Genomic DNA, 16757 nt, shown 5'->3' with positions numbered 1-16757 from the left:
TCCCAGGACAGGGGCAGGTGGCCAGGTTGACTGTCCCCCAGAAGCAAGGAGGCAGGGGGACATGTTGAGTCTGAGAAGGGGGTGGTACTGAATATGGATTTTGCTGGGTAGGGGCGACTGGGGTAGAGCTGCTGGCTGGGTTGGAAACACTGAGAGGGTGTGTGGTGGGGGTGAGGATGGGGGTGGGGACAGACACCTCCCCACCCTGGGCTGCATCTGAGGAAGGATGAGATGCTGGGACTGGGGCAGACCCAGGACTGGGCTTGGTGTGTTGGCTTGGGACTGGGCCAGCATCTCTATCCCCTGACCTGTGGAACAGCTGGCCCCTGGCATTGCCAGGATTGGGATGGTCCCATTGGAGAGCTGCTATCCACACTCCCAGGTCTCTGTCCTGCCCTAATGAAGGGTATGGTGTGGGCCTGGGCCCAGAGGAAACCCCTTACCCCAATCCTTATCTGTCAGTCTTGGAGAGGGGACTAGGGAAGCCAGCTGATCTGCACCTGGGAGACCGGGCACCCTCCCAGCAGGGCATGCGGGCAAGAGGGAGAAGCCTGAACAGAGTTCTCTCCGACCTGCAAGATGGGGAGGTCCAAGCTGTGAGGTAGGGACAACAACCGGAAGGAACTCTGCTTGAACACAGACTTGTCTCTGGCTGCTGCAGCCTTGGCTGTTGCCCATTCCTCAGGAGGTGCTAAACTGTGTTTCTTTCCTGCCTCATCCAGGGCTCTCCCCAAGATGGCTCCAGGAAAGACCCTTCTGTGCCAGAGGGTCTGGCCAAGCATGCAGTCAGGGTGTGGCAGGTCACTTGTCCCGAACTCCTAGGACAGCCTCTGCTCCATGCACATTCCCAGGTTCTTGTTCTCCAGCGCCTGCTCCATGCACATTCCCAGGTCCCTGGTCTCCAGCGCCTGCTCCATGCACATTTTCAGGTGTTTGATTCTCAGTGCCTGTTGCATGCACACTCCAAGGATCCTGGTCTCCAGCGCCTGCTCTGTGCACATTCCCAGGTCCTTCGTCTCCAGCACCTGCTCCGTGCACACTCCCTGGTCCCTGGTCTCCAGCGCCTGCTCTATGCATATTCCCAGGTCCCTGGTCTCCAGCGCCTGCTCCATGCACATTCCCAGGTCCCTGGGCTCCAGTGCCTGCTCCATGCACATTCCCAGGTCCCTGGTCTCCAGCGCCTGCTCCATGCACATTCCCAGGTCCTGTTCTCCAGCGCCTGCTCCATGCACATTCCCAGGTCCCTCGTCTCCAGCGCCTGCTCCATGCACATTCCCAGATCCTGTTCTCCAGCGCCTGCTCCATGCACATTCACAGGTCCCTCGTCTCCAGCGCCTGCTCCATGCACATTCCCAGGTCCTTGGTCTCCAGTGCCTGCACCATGCATATTCCTAGGTCCCTGGTCTCCAGCGCCTGCTCCATGCACATTCCCAGGTCCCTCGTCTCCAGTGCCTGCTCCATGCACATTCCCAGGTCCTTGGTCTCCAGCGCCTGCACCATGCATATTCCTAGGTCCCTGGTCTCCAGTGCCTGCTCCATGCACACTCCAAGGATCCTGGTTTCCAGTGCCTGCTCCATGCACACTCCAAGGATCCTGGTCTCCAGCGCCTGCTCCGTGCATATTCCCAGATCCTTGGTCTCCAGTGCCTGCACCATGCGTATTCCTAGGTCCCTGGTCTCCAATGCCTGCTCCATGCACATTCCCAGGTCCCTCGTCTCCAGCGCCTGCTCCATGCACATTCCCAGATCCTGTTCTCCAGCGCCTGCTCCATGCACATTCCCAGGTCCCTCGTCTCCAGCGCCTGCTCCATGCACATTCCCAGGTCCTTGGTCTCCAGTGCCTGCACCATGCATATTCCTAGGTCCCTGGTCTCCAGCGCCTGCTCCATGCACATTCCCAGGTCCCTCGTCTCCAGTGCCTGCTCCATGCACATTCCCAGGTCCTTGGTCTCCAGCGCCTGCACCATGCATATTCCCAGGTCCCTGGTCTCCAGTGCCTGCTCCATGCACACTCCAAGGATCCTGGTTTCCAGTGCCTGCTCCATGCACACTCCAAGGATCCTGGTCTCCAGTGCCTGCTCCATGCATATTCCCAGATGCTTGGTCTCCAGCGCCTGCTCCGTGCATATTCCCAGATCCTTGGTCTCCAGTGCCTGCACCATGCGTATTCCTAGGTCTCTGGTCTCCAATGCCTGCTCCATGCATATTTCTAGTTCCCTGTCATGTGTGCCTGCTCCATGCACATTCCTAGGCATGGTCTCCAGCGCCTGTTCCACATGCATTGCTGCCATGCACCCAGTCTCATGACAAGTCTATTGATGTAGCTGCTGGGCAAGTCTGTGTTGGACAGAGGTGCTCCATGGTGCTCTGAAGCTGCCTAGTATTAAGGACCTGACTTTGCAGTCACATTTCCGAGGCTACAGAGACAGGCTCAGCCTGTTTACTCAGCCTTGAGGACAGGGGTGGGGCTCCTATGGTGACCTGTTTACCTATCTGGAGTGCCTAGGGAAGATCTGTGTAAGGTGTTTGCATTCGGGGCCTCTCAGTTGGGACTCCCAGGGATGCTCCCATCCAACCCTATGCTATCCTGGATAGGGAGTAGGAGGCAGAAGTGAGAAGGAGGCCTGGGAGGCAGAAGTGCCTCAGGCTGCAAGGTCACAGGAGCTGGGCACTGGCCTGGGGAGGCTGCTCCAGGGTGGGCTGCGTGCTGGGTTAGTTGGGTGCTGAGGGCTGCCCTCATTTGGGTAGGATCTTGAACTAGGTAGGGCATGTATGTGAGGCGGATGGACCAGTTCTGGGCGTATGTCGTGTCCATGTGTTGTCATATCTGTGTATCATGTCCTTGTGTGCGCATCAAGAGCTACCAGCCCTCACTAACTGCTTTTCTCGCCTGCTGCTGTCAAGTTTGAGGCCCCAGGCCCTTTCACGGAGCAGGCCAGCCTGCTGGACCTGGACTTCGACCCCCTCCCGCCCGTGGCCAGCCCTGTGAAGGCACCCACACCCTCTGGTCAGGTTGGTTGTGCCTGGGCCTGCTGGCTCCTGGACCCTGGGCCCTGATTCTGCCCATGAAGGCCCACTTCCATCCAGTCCTGATGCAGGCCTGTTGCCAGGGAGTCCATTTGGCCTTGGAGACACCTTAGGAGAAGGCCAGCGCAAACCTTCCTGCTGGGTCTCCTGGCAGCCCCTGAGGAGTGCTCAGTATGGGGCTGCAGGATCCTGGGTGGGAGTGGGTGGGAGTGGGTGGGAGTGGGTGGGCTCCCAGGGGGACGCTTGTGCACACCTGTCTCTAACTCACCTCCGTGCTAACTCTCCTCCCCTCACTGCTTCGCTCAGTCAATCCCGTGGGATCTCTGGGAGGTAAGCCTTGTGTACACCCAGGTTTGCATATGCCTGCACCCCCTGGCTACCACCTCCACCTGGCTTGTTGCTCAGTTGCACATGCAGTGTGAGCCTTCATGTGGGAGCCTTCCCTTTGCAGGGTCTCACTTGTCTGATACTGCCACTGCAGCAGGCCCAAGGGTCGGGGAGCCTCAGTTAGACCTGAGATGAGGGTTGTCAGTGGTATCACCCAGGTTTCTGGGCCAGGGAGTGTCTGCTGCTGGGAGGTGGCCCTGTAGCCTTGTGTTCAGCGAAGGCCTGGGAATCCAGAAGGTCTGGTCTTGGGGAGAGTTGGGGTGTGCAGGGAGGGGCGAGGAAACTGGGGAAAGGAAGGTGAGGTAGGGAAGATGCGGTGAAGCCAGAGCCTGAAAAGAAATTGGGAAGCAGAGGGATGGAGGAACACACAGAGACCCACACAGGTGGGTGGGGTGGGTAGTGAGGGAGTGCCCATTCATGTAGGAACGGTGACTGAAGCCGGACCAGGCTGAAGCCAGAAGCCTGAAACTCCAGCCGGGTTTGCTGCTGTCAGTGTGTGCTTTAGCAGGGAGCTGAAGCAGAGCCGGGACTGGGAGCCAGACGCTCTGGTGCGGCATACGTGTGGCCCCAGCAGTTGTCTTAGCCACTGTTTCACTGTGCCTGCCAGGGCCGAGGCCTGGGGACAGAGTGCTCACAGGATGGATGACATCTGCTTCCGATAGCTTGGGAGAACTGGGGTGTCCTGTGATGGGTGATAATGAAGCCAGAATTACAGCTGGGTTTCCTGGGCTTGGTCTGAAGCCTTCTGATCCAAGTGGGAGGTGTGAAGGGGTAGGGTGGAGGCCCTTGGGCTCCCACACCACAGCCCTGGTCCCAGGACCAGGAGGGTCCCAGGACCCCAGGAGGCCCCAGAAAGCAAATGAGTATGGTGCAGGCTGCTGGACCGGGCTCATGGGAAGCCTTAATGGCACCCGCCCAGAGTGAAGAGGTGGGAGAGGGGTGGCCAGGCGACCCCTGGTTGGCTCCACACTCCCTTTCCACCAACACTGGCTACTCAACGCCATCTTTCTTGTTCCCGTGCCCCCTCCCCCGCACCACCTCCTCCCCCACCTTGTTTTCTCCTGGTGGCCTGTCACTAGCCCACAGAGAGTCCAGCGGGCAGCTTGCCTTCCAGGGAGCCCAGTGCTGCCAAGGGTACCTTTGCTGTGGCCTGGCCCAGCCAGACAGCTGAGCCGGGGCCCGCCCAAGTAAGTGCCCACCTGTCCTTCCTCCTTCCCACCCAGCTTGGCCTGGTCGCTGGGGCTATGCAATGGAGGAGGAGCCTAGAGCAGGAATGCAGGATGGGCCAGGTCACTGCAGGCTTGAACCAGGAGGCCCCAGGATGGGCAGAGGTGCTGGGACCTGGCTGGGGTCACACCTGCCATTCCTGACCTTCCCCCTCCTACCTCGACCCACCACCACCCAGGGAGGAGCCTTTTGAGCACCTGCTGGTTTATGCCGGGCACATTCCAGAATTTTCCGTTAATGCTTCATTGTCACTTTAGCAGCCACACACTTCCTGCTTCTACAGGGAGGTTGAATCACTGGGGTCTAAGCCTTGGAGGTAGCCAGGACTGAGATCAGCCAATGTCAGCCCAGCTGTCGCTGGCTAAAGGAGAAGGCGGAGCCCAGGGCTGTGCTCCTGCTCTGAGTCTCAGACTGGGAGGAGCGTGTGCCACAGGCCCTGCCCAGCTGTGGACGGTGGGGAGGCTGTGTTGGGGCTCAGGCCTGTGGGTGGTGCCCCAGGGTGGGTCCCAGACTTCTCCAAGCCCCATCACTCATGTTGCTGTGGCTGCCAGCGCCTTGTCTTCAGCTATCTCTGTGCAGGGCTCCCCAGATGGTGCGAGGGTGTATCCTGCCTGTGGCCCGGTTCCTGTGTCCCTGGTCACGGTGTCTGACCCCATGCCGGCATTTATGTTTGCAGCCAGCAGAGGCCTCGGAGGTGGAGGGGGGGACCCAGCCTGCGGCCGGAGCCCAGGAGCCTGGGGAGACGGCAGCAAGCGAAGCAGCCTCCGTAAGACGGCAGGGACCCACGACCCCGTCCTCCCTCCTTCCCCACTGTCCGCCTGCCTGTCTGTGGCTCCTGTGCGCTCCTTTGTCCGTGTTGTCCAGGATGTGTTTGTCCAGGAGCCTGGGGACAAGCGGGGCTCCCCTCCCCGTGGCCCTGCCCTCCCCGGACCTGCTGTCTCACCTCCCCCTTCCATCGCCCCCCCAACACACACCCAGCTGACCTGTGCTTCTCTGCCTAGACCTCCCTTCCCGCTGTGGTGGTCGAGACCTTCTCAGCGACCGTGAACGGCACCGTGGAGGGCAGCAGCACAGCTGGACGCCTGGACCTGCCCCCAGGCTTCATGTTCAAGGTGAGTGAATCCCACCGGCTCACAGCTCTGGGTCCTGATGGTGCTGTTCCCCATCAGCAGGGTGGTCCTGAAGCCCTGGTTCCCCCCTCTGCCTTCTGCATGCCTGTCTGTGTCTCTACCATGGCAGGGCTGGGGGAGGGGCACTCCAGGGCCTCTGACCCACCTCCCCCACCCGTGCAGGTACAGGCACAGCATGACTACACGGCCACTGACACCGACGAGCTGCAGCTGAAGGCGGGCGACGTGGTACTGGTGATCCCTTTCCAGAACCCGGAGGAACAGGTGAGTGGGGCGGGGCTGGCTGTGGCTGGAATGGCCCCACAGGTGGTGGCAGAGGCCCACCACAAGCAGCCCGAGCATGCTGGTAGCTGGCTGCCTTTGCCCTCTGCACCTGCCTCTTCTCTCATCCTGGTTTCCTCCCGGTCCCAGGCAGGCAGGGGACCCCGCTATTGTCTCTTCTCACCAATGCCCTGGCTTCAGCGCCTCCTCACAGACTAGGCTGTCCTTCTCAGTGCCAGGCCAGCACTGTGACAGGGCGCCCTGGTCATCAGGAGATGATACCTTGGGCTGTTCACCTGCTAGGCAGCCTGGTTGGGCTCACCCTGCTTGTTGCCAGGGAGTCCATTTGGCCAGCACGTCCATAGGTGTACATTGGGCTGGCTCTGGGAGGAGCCGTACCGGGTGGTGAGGGTCTAGGCTGGGAACTGAAGCCATAGGGCTGGGTAGTTCCCACCCTGGCCTAGTTTTCAAGGACCCAACAGTGTTGTTGGCCAGGCCTGCTTCAGTAGGATTTAAAGTAGCAGAACTCTAGCCTCCAGCCCACAGAGGTCAGCCAGGTGTCAGAGGGGGCCAGTTGGGACATCAGTAGGGTCTGTGACAAGATGGATCATGACATGAGTGCAGTAACCGAGACCCATGGGCTCTCAGCCCCTAGGCTTAGGGTCAGCGAATGTCCAGCCCAAGCCAGTTATGTCACTTCTGCCATCCTGGGTAGCAGGAGCTGGGGGTGTTATTGAAGCAAAGGACGGGGAAGAAATGGAGGGCTGAATGGAGAAGGCATGGGATCCTTCTAGAAGGTCTGAACTAGTGAATGTCCCTGGCGTTTTTTATCATGGCCAGGGGGCCTGGAAAGGCCTCCTTGGGCTGTAACCTTGGTGGGCGCCTAATGGTAAAAACTCTGGCCCTGGGGCTGGGAGAGCAGTTCAGACCGGAGGAGGTGCCCACGAGTTGGCTGTGGGTGTCCGTGAGTATCAGCGAGTGCCGCCTGGAGGAAGGGCCTCACACCTGTGCCCGCTGTGCTCTGCCCACAGGATGAAGGCTGGCTCATGGGCGTGAAGGAGAGTGACTGGAACCAGCACAAGGAGCTGGAGAAGTGCCGGGGCGTGTTCCCCGAGAATTTCACAGAGCGGGTGCAGTGAGCGCGACCCTGGGAGGATATGTGTTCCTTTTTCCTTGTTTTCTGTTTTTGTTTTTAAAATCTCAAGAAGCAAAGGAACATGGCCGGGGAGGTTAGGCCTGGGCCCAGAGGTGTGCTCTCTCTCTGTCTCTCTCTCACCACAGGTGAGCACGTTTTACTGAGAGCCTGGCCCCAGCCAGCCTGGTGGTGGGGTGGTCGGAGTCCCCGAAGCTGCTGTGTCCTCCCAATCCCTGTCCCTGGTCATTGAACTCCCAGCGTCCCCGCCTATGCCCGCATGTGTGCCCGGCCGCTGGGCAGAGCTGGGGGCTGCTGAATGGGGTCCAGACGTCGGCCTAGCCTGGCCCCGCCCCGCAGACCACCGTGTGCTGTTTGAAAATAAACCCCAGTGTTTAAAACAAGAGGAAACAAACAAAACCGACAAAGCCCTGGACGTGTCTGTGTATGTTTCTTTGGCCTCCCTACTCTTGTCCGCCAGACCATGGCCAATGCCAGCGTCCAAGTGGGCTCAGCTGGCTCTGCTCCTCCCTCTTCTTCCAGCTCCAGGGCATGTAGTCCTGGCCCTGACTGGGCAGCTATGATGAGAGCTTGGCAGGGTAGCAGGGGTAGTGTTCTAGGGCACAGGGTGAGCTTGGACTTCCCCGCAGAAAGAATGTGGCTCAGTGTATGTACACTTGCTCTGAGAGTGGGAGCAGGTGAATGGCAGCTACCTGGCCTGGACGTCCCTGGCAGGAGTGGGCTTCCTGGGCCCCTTCTTCATCCTTGAGGTGATCTGTCATGCCAACTCTGCTGCCCACAGCCGTCACAACAGCTGCTGGGTCCAGGGAACCTGTTTGCTGTTGCCTCTGCTTCTAAGACTTGGACTTGGCCTTCCTGCCCGGGCCTCCTGGCTTTTCCTGTTGCTGGACAGAACTCAGGGAGCCTGTGCTCTGGGCTGGGGGTGACCCTTAGTCACCCCGCTGCCCAGAGCAGGAAGCTCTACTTCACTTCCAGCATGAAAATGTGGAGTGCACGTTATCCAGGATGACAATGACATTCTCCTTCAGTGGGAGGCAGAGGTACAAGGACGCTTCACAGAGGTTGCCCGGAAAGAAGGCTGAGCTTATTTGCTGCAAAGCAATCAGAAATCCAAGTGCAGACTTTTGTAATAGGAGATATATAGTAAAACACACACACACACACACACACACACTTAGCATCCCTGTTTTTTTTTTGCACGTGTTAAACTCATAGTTAATTTCGCTTTCCCATAACAAAAAATTTTTTAAATGGATGTATTTATTGGAAAGCAGAGCTGCAGAGAGAGATCTGTCTGCTACTTTGGTCCCCAAATGTGTGCAGTGGCCAGGGCTGGGCCAAGTCAAGGACAGGCTCCTGGAACTCCATCCAGGTCTCCCGTGTAGGTGCAGGGGTCCAAGCACTTAGGTCATGTTTTGCTTCCTTTCCCAGACAAAGTAGCAGGCAGTTGAATGGGAGGTGGAGCAGCTGAATTCATGTAGGCCTCGCAGGTGACGGCTTAAAGCCACAGTGCCAGCTCCTTTCCCACAACACTCTCAGAAGGACCTACAGGTGGTTTTGAGCTTCACCGCCTGACCCTCATGGGGGTTCTGACCTGGGGAGCTGGGGTGTTTGGGCAGGAGAACGCCAGCCCTGTGCTCCAAGTTAGGACCTCCTTGAGGGAAGGAGCTCTGGACTCAGCTCCCAGAGGAACAACCTGAGATGGGTGGCGCAGCGTGGATGGGGAGCTTGGGCTCAGCAGCCTGAAGAGATTGAGGGGCTCAAGAGCTGGGCCAAAAAGAGACCAGGGCTGAGGAGGGCAGCAGGCAGGTGTGGGTGGTGTCTGCCATGCACGCACAACATCCTCACTGCATTGGCCAAGCCCAGTCCCCTGGGCAGGGGTCACATACAGGATGCAGGCTGGGTTTGTGGGTTCTGGGACTCACATCAAGGCTGGTGGCCCTCACAGTTGCTACCCATGCCCTGGGGCGGGGGTGGGAGCAGGAGGGCTTGCAGGCTGAGAAGCTTGGCCACAGGTTGCTGCCTGTTCCTGGATCCCAACCAGACCTAGTGATGACATCCCTGTGGAAACCCACAGGAACCCCAGGAAAGCTACTTACTGCTTACTCCTCTGTATCTTATGGACCTGTTGGCTTGTGTTGGACACTGAGAAACAGGGATTTAAGGACCCACAGCTCTACCTCTTATCTGTTCCCCCTAGCTCAGAAAGGCACTCTGTCCAGCTCAGCTTGTGCCCCTCGTCTGGCTGCAGTTGGCAAGCAGGCTCAGGTGGGCATCTCAATTCTGTCTCAGATACTTAGGAGAATCTGTGCCCCTGCTTCACCCACCCCCCAAATGCCAGCCTCCATGGAGGTGAGCCAACTTGGGTACCTTTGCCAAGTCAGCCTGTTGCCCTCAGTGCCAGATGCATGTTCAGGCTAGGAGTCATGTACCCGTGTCCCCTGAGCAATGGTCTTTTTGTTGGTTCCCCAGTGGCAGCCCCCAGCAGGCCTTGTGTCACTGGTCTCTGACTTGGGTTGGTTCCCAGTACTGAATCGTGCTGGGCTGAGAGTGGGGTCTAGTGGTGGGCCCACGATGAACAGACTACAAACAAAGGAGGGCCTTGGCTTTGTGGCAGGAGGGGGGACCCTGGGCCAAAGTTAGGGTATGGCTTCCAAGGAGAGGTGGGAGATAGGTACTAGGAGCTCAGACTGGTGACAGTTCATTCTATGGTGGTTTCCAGAAAGGGTCATGGGACCGGGGAGCATAACAGAGGTGAGTGTGTGACAGAGTGTTCACTCCTCCAGTCTGTGGGGTAGCCTCAAGTGCAGCCCAAGACTGACCATTATTCCTACAGGTCTGAGCCTTCATGTTTCAGAAGGGAAATGCACCTGACACCTTGGCCTCCTGCCCAACACCTGCCCTGTGGCGTTCATGGACAGGAGAGACAGCCTGGACTTTCTTGCCACGCAAGCTCTGTCCCTGTGAAAGTCCAGTCTTCTAAACTTCCCTCACTCACCCACTCATTCACTCCTCCCATCAGGTATTCACTCATTTACTCTTGCATTTAATCATTAATACATTCATTTGTTCCAGAGTCACTCCTTCACCCACCTATTCATTCACTGACCTGTCCACTTGCTGGTTCATTCACTCATTTACTCATCCACTTACTGATCCACTCATTCACCCAGTCACTCATTTATTCACGAACTCTCACTCACCATTTCCCTGGTAGGTACTGAGGTTACAGACAAGATCAAGCTGTGATTCTTAAACCTGATGATGGAAGAGAAGCAGCCCAAGGGCACGTACAGCCATAACAGGTGCTGCTTGATGTTGTGTCCAAGGCCCTAGGGACAAAAAGCAGGAGCTGCCACCTTCCTTCATGCAGGAGGCTGGCCCAGCTTAGCCTGTAGGGTTATCAGGAAGCTCTGGTTGAATTTGATTTGGCCCTGCCAGAAGTTGTGTTGATATTTGGTTTGCAATGAACTGTTTTGAGAGGCGGTGGGGCTTTAAGAGCTCCACACGCAGGCACAGATCAATGACGCTGTCCAGGCCGAGGGTTCATTCTCGTGGGAGTGAGTACCCATTGGGCTCTCTGCTGCTTCCTGCCCTGCTCTAGGATCCCTGCCATTCCTCTACAGGTGGTCATGCAGCTGGAGGCCCTGACAAGAAGCCACACAGATGGAAGTGTCATGCTCTCCGAGTTACCAGCTCCAGACATGAGTACTAGCATACCTCTTTTCTAGGTCACCCAGGCTCTGATATTCCAGTGACAGAAAACAGACTGAATCACTGGCATTCTGAGGGACCAGTGCAGTAGGCGAGGCAGCATGTTGTGTGTGTGTGTGTGTGTGTGGTGGACTCATGAGTGGCTAGAGCAAAAGTGGGCAAGGTGAAGAAGCCTGCGGGGTTCACAGTCTCCCTGGAGGCAGGGGGAGCAGAGAAGAGGTGAGGGGCTGCAGGAGAGCTAACAGGGATGGGAAGAGAGTGTCTCAGGGGTGGCCAGGGACCACGAGCACTACAGGGAGAGGAGGAGGAAGTTTTAGGTCATGTGCTACTGAGGAAATGCTGGGTGCCTTCCTTTAGGCCAATGGAAAGGGAAAGTCAGCCCAGACCTTGGCCTCACCTGTCTGCTCTGGGGTCCCTAGGGCTTGGTGACTATGGGGAGCACGAGCTGTACGCACCTGCATCATCCCAGCGCTGAAGCTGGTCATGCAGGAGAGCAGACTCCTGAGCTCAGGCCCTTCTCTGTATAATGGAGAGTAAACGGCACAGTGAGAGTCCCTGGCCACAGATGAGCATCCAGGCTATGGGGCAGAGCGGGGAGGGGACGAGTCACGTCCCTCATCCCAGCTGGCTGAGGTCCGTGCACCTGGAGCGTTGCTGATGCAAGTGGCTCTGCCATCTAGGGCCTCCTTCCTGTGTGAGCTGCAGAGGCAATGAGGAAGGAGGCACAGCTCTCTGCTAGAAACAGGATGAGCCCCTGGTGTCCTGAGCTTGACCCCAATAGCTCCCAGAGCTAAGCCACCAGTAGGCAAGTTGACACCCCCCATTCTTATTTTGACACCTAGGTTTTGTTTTGTTAAACAGTTTAATGCATTTTCACAGCAAATATACAGGAAATGGCACAGAAGATGGAAGGCATGTGCTTGCCTGTGGACAGCTCAGGAAGTCATAGTGAATTGAAGAGATCCTCTGTGTGATTAAAAGTACTGGGAACACCATTTAGTTGTCATCCATAAGAAACACTTGTTGGGGCCGGCATTGTGGTGCAGTGTGTTAAGCTGTTGCCTGTGGCACCAGCATTCTATATAGGCAGTAGTTTGTGTCCCGGCTGCTCCATTTCCCATCCAGCTTGCTGCAAACGCACCTGAGAAAGCAGAAGAGGATGGTCCAAATGCTTGGGCCCCAATACTCACATGGGAGACCTGGAAGAAGCCCCTAGCTACTAGCTTTGGCCTAGTTCAACCTGGGTCATGGTGGCCATTTGGGAAGTGAATCAGCAAATTGAGATTCTCTCTCTCTCTTTCTCTCGCTCTGCATCTACTCTCCTTTTTTGAAATTCCACATTTCAAATAAATACATAAATAAAGAAATCTTTAAAGAGGGACCCAGCATGGTAGCCTAGTGGCTAAACTCATCCCATGCACTGGGATTCCATATGGGTGCTTGTTCTTGCCCCAATTGCTACCACCTCCCTTCCAGCTCCCTGCCTGTGGTCTGGGAAAGCAGTTGAGGAGGCCCAAGTCCTAGGAGCCCTGCCCCCATTTGGGAGACCTGAAAGAAGCTTCTGGCTCCTGGCTTTGGATCAGCTCAGGTCTGGCCATTGTGACAGTTTGGGGAACGAACCAGCGGATGGAAGATCTTTCTGTAAATCTGCCTTTCCAATTAAAATAAGTCTTAGAAAGAAAGAAAGAGAGAGAGAATGGAAAGAAAGGAAGAAAGAAAGAAGAGCCAGCAAGCATTTGTCCAAATGCTGGCAAAGGACAGGAAGTTTCTGGACAGCAGGATCGCAGAAGTTCCAGGAAGCTTCTGAAGGTCACCCCACTGTGGGTTGCCGGCTGCAACTCCATGGCTCAGGGCAGCGTCCTCACCCACACCTCAGCCGCCTCACTGCCCATCCCCTACAATGTCCACAGATGTCTCAACTCTTTGATGTTCATGAACTGGCCTGGCCACCCCTGGACTTCTCCTCTGTAATTTCCCCAGGGCAGACACTTCAAGGCACAGGTGCACAGTCCAGCACAGTCCCCGTCTCCTTCCTAACTGGATGCTGACTTTGCTCAGGGGACCCCTGTGTACCACCGGAGTCCTTCTTTGCAGCCATTGGCCCTGGCACATGCCTGGAGGGGCAGCAGCCATCTTGTGACCTTGAGATCACACGAGCGGACAAAGATCAAGTCCTTGAGGTTGCCGGAGGGCAAAGGTGAGGGTCAGCATTACAGAGAGGGCTCAGCTTGGCCTGAGAACATCCTTCTGACAACCCCGTCATAGCTCTGTAACTTCAAGTCCCAAGTCCTCTAGTTCCATTTCCTAAGGAGTTTTGCGGGCACACTTCAGTGTGGTGAGTTAAGCTGCTGCTAGGGGTACCCATGTCCTATTCAGCAAGGCTCAGTTCCAGGCCTGGCTACTCTGTGTAGCACTCTGCTAACATACCCGGAAATCAGCAGAGGATGCTCCAAGTTCTTGGGCTCCTGCCACCCATGTGGAGGATATTTGGATAAAATTCCCAGCTCCTGACTTGGCCCAGCCCTGACTATTGCAGACATCTGGGGAGTGGGCCAGAAGCTGGAACATCTCTGTTTCTCCCTGGCATTGTGTTTTATAAACAATTCTTCAAAAATGCAGCTCTGTGTCCGTTTCCTCCTCCCACCTGCATCCCCCTGGATCAGACCTTGCCGTCCACACTGCTGCTGCAAGGCCACAGGGGAGCCAGCACTCTGGCCCATCCAGAGTGGGCCTGGTTGCCAGGGTGAAGCTGCTTGTTTTTTTAAAAAATATTTATTTATGTATGTATTTATTCGAATGTCAGGGAGAGAGAGAGATATGTATCTTTGATCTGCTGGTTCACTTCTTGGTGCCCTCAACGGCTGGGGCTGGGCCAGGCTGAAGTCAGGAGTCAGGAACTCCATCTGGGTCTTCCATGTGCATGGCAGGAGCTCAAGCTTGGGCCATCTTCCATGGCTTTCCCTGGTGCATTAGCAGAGAGCTGCATTGGAAGTGGAGCAGCCGGGATTTGAACCAGTGGATCCATGTGGAACGCTGGCATTGCAGGCAGCAGCTTAATTTGCTGTGCTACTATGTTGATACCAGGGTAAAACTTCTGATACTTCCTACCATGTTACTCCGAGTCTCCACCCTTCATGGTCTCCACATCCGACACAAGGCCATGTCCCTTAAGCAGGGTCTCATGCTCTGACCTTGGCCGCCTTGATCATCACCCCTGCCTGGAAGAGCTGTCCTAGTAACACAGGTGAGCCCTGTGCCCACTTTCTCTTGCTGGTTTTTCTCGCCTGTGCTGTGGCTGAGCCCCGCTCAGGGCAGTGTCCACTCACTCTCCCAGCCAAGCCCACACCCATCACAGGACCCAAATGTCCAGCCTGGGGCTAAGCTGCCCACTCTGAGTCCACTCCAATCTGCCCACATGTCTTGGCACTTGCCATGATTTGTGGACCAGGCTGACTCCTGTGCAGTCCCTGGGTGCCATGTTAGGGTCTCTGCCTGCCTGGAGACCATTAATGAGTGGGAGTGAGGACTGTGCCCATCTCTGCCACATGACTGCCCAATGCTGGTCACAGGAGCCACGAAAACTGTCAACCTGAAAGCTGGACATAAGTGAGCCAGAATCCCCTCACTCCACCCCGGGGAACTCACACGAGGTCTCTCAGTTACCCAAGTCTTCTCCACTGCCTCCCGGAGTTTGCACTGGTGGGAAGCTAGAGGCTAGGGCTGGAGCTGGGAATGGAAGTGAGGTTCTGGGACTGAGAATGCTGGGGGTCTTCACTGCTTGCTTAAACACCCACACTAGGACAGTTTTTTTTTAAAAGGTGAAATTATTTGCTCGCTTTGCAGGACGTACACTAAAACTGGAATGAAACCAAGTAGATTAGCATTGCCCCTGTGCAAGGATGACACACACATTTGGGAAGTGTTTCATATTTTTCATTGTGGTGTAGCAAGTTAAGTCATGGCCTACAGTGCCAGCGTCCCATATAGGCATCATTTCAAATTTTGGCTGTTTCACTTTGCCATACAGTTCCGCTGCTTATGGTCTGGGAAAGCAGCAGAGAATGGCTCAGGTCCCTGGGCCCCTGCACCTATTTGGGAGACCCGAAGAAGCTCCTGGCTGTGGCCTGGTCCAGCTGTGGCTATTAGAATGTTTGAGTCAGCCAGCAGCTGGAAGACCTCTGTCTCTGTCTTTCTCTTTCTGTGTCTCTGCCTCTCCCACTGTGAGTCTGCATTTCAAAGAAAGAAAGAAATCTTTGAAAAAGGAGGTCAGGTATTCAGCATGCACACATTTTGTGCAAACAGAAACACCTAACATTTTTATCTGATTAATGAGGGACCAGCAGGTTGCCAGAGTTGGTTTGACTGAGAATGGAGTTTAGAGAGGCTCGTATGCTTTCCTGAGTGAGACTCAAATGTATTGCCTTGGACAGGTGAGGGGCTCGAAGCATCTGCACTGCTGGCCAAGCAGAGATAGGGGACAGCCCAGCCCCAGGTTAGCCGAGGCAGGTGTTCCCACAGAATGAGACAAGCTGTACCAGAATGGCACTGGGAGGATGCTGGCCAAGTCTTTGCCCACAGGGACCACTATCGTGATGCAGAGGAATTGACAAATGATGACCCAAGTTCTCAGGTCCTTGCTGCTCCTGGGTGAGACCCAGGGGAGGTCTTGGCAGCTGGCTGCAGCTGGATCCAAACCTTTAGCTGTTGCAGCTATGTGGGGGAATGAGCCAGTGGTCTCTCTCTTTCTTTTCCCTCCTCATAACCCCTCTCTGTTGTCCTGCCTTTCAAATAAATGAAATAAATCTTTACAAGCAAACCTCCCACAATTGTTTTGAACAGTCTTCTCTCCCACCCAGGACTGTAATCATCTACCAAAAACATCCTGGACCTCAAAATGATGGCTGCCAGTAGGTTTGGCCCGAGAGTGGATGGGGATGTGGTGGGCACGTTTGCTGCCTCACAGCCTGCTTGATTCAGTTTTCAGAGAACCAAGCATCTGTGCAGTCGCCAAGGGCCTGGAATTTGCTTCTCTTGGGTCATTTGCGTGAGGGACCTCAGCTGGCATTTCTGAATGTCTTTTTCATTTGCTAGGATGTTGAGCCCAATAACTTGTCACCCTCCCCTGGAGCTCATCCCCTGGAGCACACCTGGAACCTTAGGTTATAACCTTGTTGCTGTACCAGGTGAAACTGATTTTTCTCCTGGTCATGCCTGAACAGCCCAGCCAGGGGTTTGAGCACTCTTGCCTAACAGGGCATGGTTTCCCCAGCTGAGTTACAGTCTTACAGATTGAGAGGGGCCAGGTGCTTCAACTAACATGGAGTCCAGCCCCACATGGAGGCCCATTCAGGCCTGTTGCCTCAGTACCAGACTCACAGAGTGAATGAAGACTCTTTGTAGACGCTGAGGACTGTGGCTAACTGCTCAGCAAGCAGCAACACTGAAGTCCCAGACAGTGCTAGTCTCTCCTGGAAATCACTAGTTGTGAGCATTCTCATGGAGGGGACTCAGACAAACCTGCGGGGCCTCCCTGCACTGAGCGTGTCTGAATGGGCCAGCTCTGTCCAGGCAGCCCTGATCCGGAAGCATCAGCCAAGTCGCACCCAACACCTCCTGCTCATGCTCCCTCAAGGGGAAAGAACAAACCTTGTGACTTTCCAGGCACACTTGGGGAGTGTCAAAGAACGTTTTCAGGGTAAAAAAGGCTTTCTTTTTTTTTTTTTAATTTTGTAATGGGGTTTCTATACTTAGGATCTGACCCCAAGAAGAAAAAAAAATCAGGAGTTGTTCGAGAAGGGCTGAGCCTAAGAAACAGTCACGGGTGCTCAAGGAAAAGAGTTGACAACAAACACAGCTAA

General features: G+C 55.8%; 1 protein-coding gene and 1 non-coding gene across 11 annotated transcripts in view; both read left to right on the top strand.

Annotated features, from left to right (window-relative positions):
- The window catches only part of BIN1 (bridging integrator 1), a 42417-nt gene extending 34817 nt beyond the window's left edge, over positions 1-7600 (top strand). For 5 of the 10 annotated variants that reach the window (XM_058664337.1, XM_058664339.1, XM_058664340.1 and 2 more), the window contains 4 exons: positions 5318-5407; positions 5643-5753; positions 5934-6035; positions 7064-7600. In XM_058664337.1, the coding sequence (XP_058520320.1) occupies positions 5318-5407; positions 5643-5753; positions 5934-6035; positions 7064-7171 (411 nt within the window). In that variant the 3' untranslated portion in view covers positions 7172-7600. Of the gene's footprint in view, positions 1-2904; positions 3013-3333; positions 3358-4493; positions 4602-5317; positions 5408-5642; positions 5754-5933; positions 6036-7063 lie in introns of all 10 variants that reach the window. The other 5 variants (XM_058664341.1, XM_058664343.1, XM_058664344.1 and 2 more) reach the window with 2 other exon arrangements.
- A 7129-nt stretch (positions 7601-14729) lies between these two features.
- Positions 14730-14833, top strand: LOC118757917 (U6 spliceosomal RNA). The gene has a single exon (XR_004995428.2). It is a non-coding gene; the product is annotated as a U6 spliceosomal RNA (small nuclear RNA).
- The last annotated feature ends 1924 nt before the right edge of the window (positions 14834-16757 follow it).

Source organism: Ochotona princeps, chromosome 5 (genome assembly GCF_030435755.1).
Source record: "Ochotona princeps isolate mOchPri1 chromosome 5, mOchPri1.hap1, whole genome shotgun sequence".
Lineage (NCBI taxonomy): Eukaryota > Metazoa > Chordata > Mammalia > Lagomorpha > Ochotonidae > Ochotona > Ochotona princeps.
This window is presented reverse-complemented; position numbering and strand designations above follow the sequence as displayed.